Raw genomic sequence first — 4002 nt, 5'->3', positions numbered from 1 at the left:
GCCAGGGTTCCAACAAACCCTCACCTCATTCACTTTAATCACCATCTTAGTCTATTCCAGCTGCTCTAACAAAAATTCCATAGCCTGGGTGGCTTAAGCAGCAAGCATTTCTTTCTTTTTTTTTTTTTTTGTGTTTTTTTTGGCCAGGGCTGGGTTTGAACCCGCCACCTCCGGCATATGGGACCGGCGCCCTACTCCTTGAGCCACAGGCGCCGCCCAAGCATTTATTTCTTACAGTTCTGGAGGCTGGGAAATGTGAGATTAAGATGCTGGCAGATTCTGTGTCTGGCAAGAGCCTGCTTCTTGGTTGAAAAATGGCTGTCATCTTGCTGTGCCCTTATATGTTGGAAGGGGCAAGAAAGCTTCTGGGGGGCGTATTTCTTTTTCCATAAGGGCAGTAATCCCATTCATGACATCTCCATCCTCACTACTTATTCACCTCCCTAAGGCCCCACCTCTTAATACTATCATCCTGGGGACTTAGGATTTTAATGTGTGAATTTTGGTGGGACATAAACCTTTAGTCCATTGTAGTCACTTTAGTGGTTTTGACGGTAGTTATTGAGTGTGGATGTTTTGGAGTAGAATAGCACAAAGATAGCAATGCCTTTGTTTTCTAGTGGAGTATAAGGCTGTGAAGTCCTAAAACATAGAGCAGGGAAGTGTTGATGGAGAGGAGGTCAGAGCCAGTAGGCAGGGGTCAATTTGGGGTCATTGGGTTCCTGTTAGGGGTTGAAGATCTGGTCACTGAATGGAAGGGGGATGTCGAGAAAGGGAAATGGAGGGATGGGGGTGGGAGTGGGGGTAGGCACTATACCTTTGTCAGAATTTTGAACAGGGCTGCTTTTGCTTTTCCCTGACTACAGAGTTGGTGGGTTAGATTCTGAACATCTCGTTATGTGTTAAAGGCAAGTTATGTGCAGACTTCTGGTGTCCTAATGGGCCTGGCCTGCACAGCTCACTGACAGTTGCTTCTAGTTCCAAAAAGCAAAAGAGTAGTGTGGAGAGAGTCAAAATGTCTGCAGGAAGGTGAATAATTACTAGCCATATTTCCTCTATTTTCCTGATTTTGTATTTTCTTTCCTATTATTCTCAAATTATCCTTCATGGTCCTTCATGTATTAAGAGTCCCAATATTATTCATATATATTAAGGTTGAAGAGGTAAAAGGGAAAAGATGCTACTGCCTGGGCTCCTGTTAGAAGCAAGTGAAAATCCTCCTTTGGGCCAGGTGCGGTAGCTCACACCTATAATCCCAGCACTCTGGAAGGCCGAAGCAGGTGGATTGCTTGAGCTCAGGAGTTCAAGACCAGCCTGAGGAAGAACAAGAGATCCTGTTTCTAAAAATAGCCCCGTGTTGTGGTGGGTGTGTGTAGTCCCAGCTACTTGGGAATTACTTGGGAGGCTGAGGCAAGAGAATTGCTTGAGCCCAAGAGTTTGAGGTTGCCATGAGCTGTGACACCACACACTCTACTGAGGGTGACAAAGTGAGACTCTACCTTGGGAAAAAAAAAAAAAAGAAAATCCTCCTTTGGAGGAAGATAAAGAGAATCCTTATCCTCAAATTATTACCTTAAAGTTTTTTTCCAACTATGACGTCCAGTATACAATTAAAGATAATCAGTTACCCAGGAAAAAAAGAAAACATGAATGAGAGCTCCATAAATAACAGACCACAGAGACAAATCCATAGGTCATCTGAATAGTGGAATTACCAGAGATAGACCAACATAAGCCATGTTTATTATGCTTATGGAGATAAAACTCAGACGTAAATATTTCCTCAAGGAATTGAAACTCTAAAAAGTCATGTTGCATATTTGAAAGAGAATAAACTGGGGCGGCGCCTGTGGCTCAAAGGAGTAGGGCACCGGTCCCATATGCTGGAGTTGGCAGGTTCAAACCCAGCTCCAGCCAAAAACTGAAAAAAAAAAAAAAAAAAAAAAGAAAGAGAATAAACTAGAAGTTCTAGAACTGAAAATTATAATAATACGATGATAAAACTGTAAGTTTTCATGTTCCACTACTATTGTCTAATAATGAGATACTCCTCGTTGAAATAATGCCATATTGATGAATATTCCTAACTAATTTTAACCTTTTCATTCCATGATTTTTTCTTTTTTTTTTTTTTGATATATATTTAAATGTAATTTGAAAATACTGAAACCTGAAACCATTTATTTCAATTTACCTGTGAAATTAGAGAAACTATATATAGAACATAAACATTTCACTTTTTAACATATTAAGGAAGTAATGAAATGCTGATATTAAAAATAAAATGTGTCCTGGGAAGGGTGCCCACATGGTTTATGAATGTATTCCTCTCCCAAAGGAGGTGGGAGATATGGCTCCTATCTATTTTAAGAAAGCCATAATGGAATCTGATGAAGAATGGTCCATGAATAAGAAGTTGATTGATCTCTCTTCAAAAGACATCAGGAAGTCTGTTCCCAAAGGCTTACCTTATTTCTCTGTGGATTTTGGCCTCCGAGGAGGGTTTGCCCATGTCATTGAAGATCAGCACAAATTTCCTCCATACTTTGGAAAGGAAATCATTGGTGGGATGTTGGATATAGAACCAAGACTTTGGAGGAAAGGAATCCGAGAAAGCTTTGAGGATCAGAGGAAGAAGGCGCTACAGTTTGCTCAGTGGTGGAAACCATATGACTTCACCAAAAGTAAAAAATGTTGAGGCCTAACTTTCATTTTTAATTTTCTCTTCAGATCCTGTTCAGTTTTATTTCCATTATATATCACTAAACACTTGACCCTCGGATCATAGAAAGAGATTGACAGCAGCAGACTGCTCTGGGTTCCTGACAACTCATGCAGTTGTAGTGTTTTCTTCCCCACCTGCTCCTAAAGACTTCATTCATTTCACTGACTTCCACATGTGTCTGTGTATGTGTACATTGGACGGCCTGCTCACATTCCTGGTCTGTCCATACTTGGTGTTCTGAACTAGTCAGTTAATTTAGAAAAGGGCTTTTCTGGAGGAGTATTTAGGAGCATAGAAAAATCCATGATTTTTTCTATCCCTGAATTTTTCCTATGGTTTTCAGATTTATAAGGTGAAATACAAAGCAATTGTTAAGGCTCAGTGTCCATGCTCAGTTGTTAGGGCTCCGGCCACAAACACCAGGGCTGGAGGGTTCCAGCCCAGCCCGGGCCTGCTAACTAGCAGTGACAATTGTAACGACAACAACAACAACAACAACAACAACATAGCTGGGTGTTGTGGTGGGTACCTTAGTCCCAGCTACTTGGGAGGCTGAGGCAAGAGAATTGCTTAAGCCCAAGAGTTTGAGGTTGCTGTGAGCTGTGACGCCATGGCACTGTACCCAGGGTGACATAGTGAGATTCTGTCTCAAAAACAAATCAACAAACAAACAAAACAAAGCAATTGTTAAACATGATTATACTTTCATTGTCAATGCTACTTTGTGTCAATTAGTGAATAGTTATCCTATTTTGGATACTTTGCATTTTGATTATAGTTTTGGAACTGCTTTGCTGTTCTTCCTGTTGTGTTTGTGTATGTGATTTTTATTTCGCCTTTAAAAAATTTCTTTATTGCAATATTTCCTGTAAGGTAACGGCATTTTAAACATACTTCCTGACCCCTGGAGATCTGTTCATTACATTTTCTGATTTGGTAATTAGTTAGCTTAATCAGTTATGTATTTCATGAATAACAAGATCTTAAGAGTGAGAAGAGGGGCTGAGGCCGAACTCTGAGCCTCTGACTGTTGATTTTAGAGAATCAAAATCACACTGTAACTTTGGGAATGTTGAACATTACAGGTCGGTCTGATTGTTGATACCAGACTCAAAGCAGATGGACGGAAACTTTATGACCTCAACAAAGCGATTGTCTTGTCCTTTGAAGGCATTTGTTTGGTTGTAGTATTGGTTATCACATTTTCAGAGAGTTTTATAACCCTTGGATCATGTATCTGAAAGAGACCGCAGTGGAAGAAGACACACCAGATGGCA

General features: G+C 40.5%; 1 protein-coding gene across 1 annotated transcript; it reads left to right on the top strand.

Annotated features, from left to right (window-relative positions):
• Nucleotides 1-2308: 2308 nt before the first annotated feature.
• Nucleotides 2309-2994, top strand: LOC128563802 (CWF19-like protein 2). Its single transcript, XM_053559276.1, has one exon. The coding sequence runs from the start codon at nucleotides 2309-2311 to the stop codon at nucleotides 2696-2698; it is 390 nt and encodes a 129-aa protein (XP_053415251.1). The 3' UTR covers nucleotides 2699-2994.
• The last annotated feature ends 1008 nt before the right edge of the window (nucleotides 2995-4002 follow it).

Source organism: Nycticebus coucang, chromosome 13 (genome assembly GCF_027406575.1).
Source record: "Nycticebus coucang isolate mNycCou1 chromosome 13, mNycCou1.pri, whole genome shotgun sequence".
Taxonomy (NCBI): domain Eukaryota; kingdom Metazoa; phylum Chordata; class Mammalia; order Primates; family Lorisidae; genus Nycticebus; species Nycticebus coucang.
The sequence above is the reverse complement of the archived record's forward strand: the minus strand, read 5'-3'. Positions and strand labels throughout refer to the sequence as shown.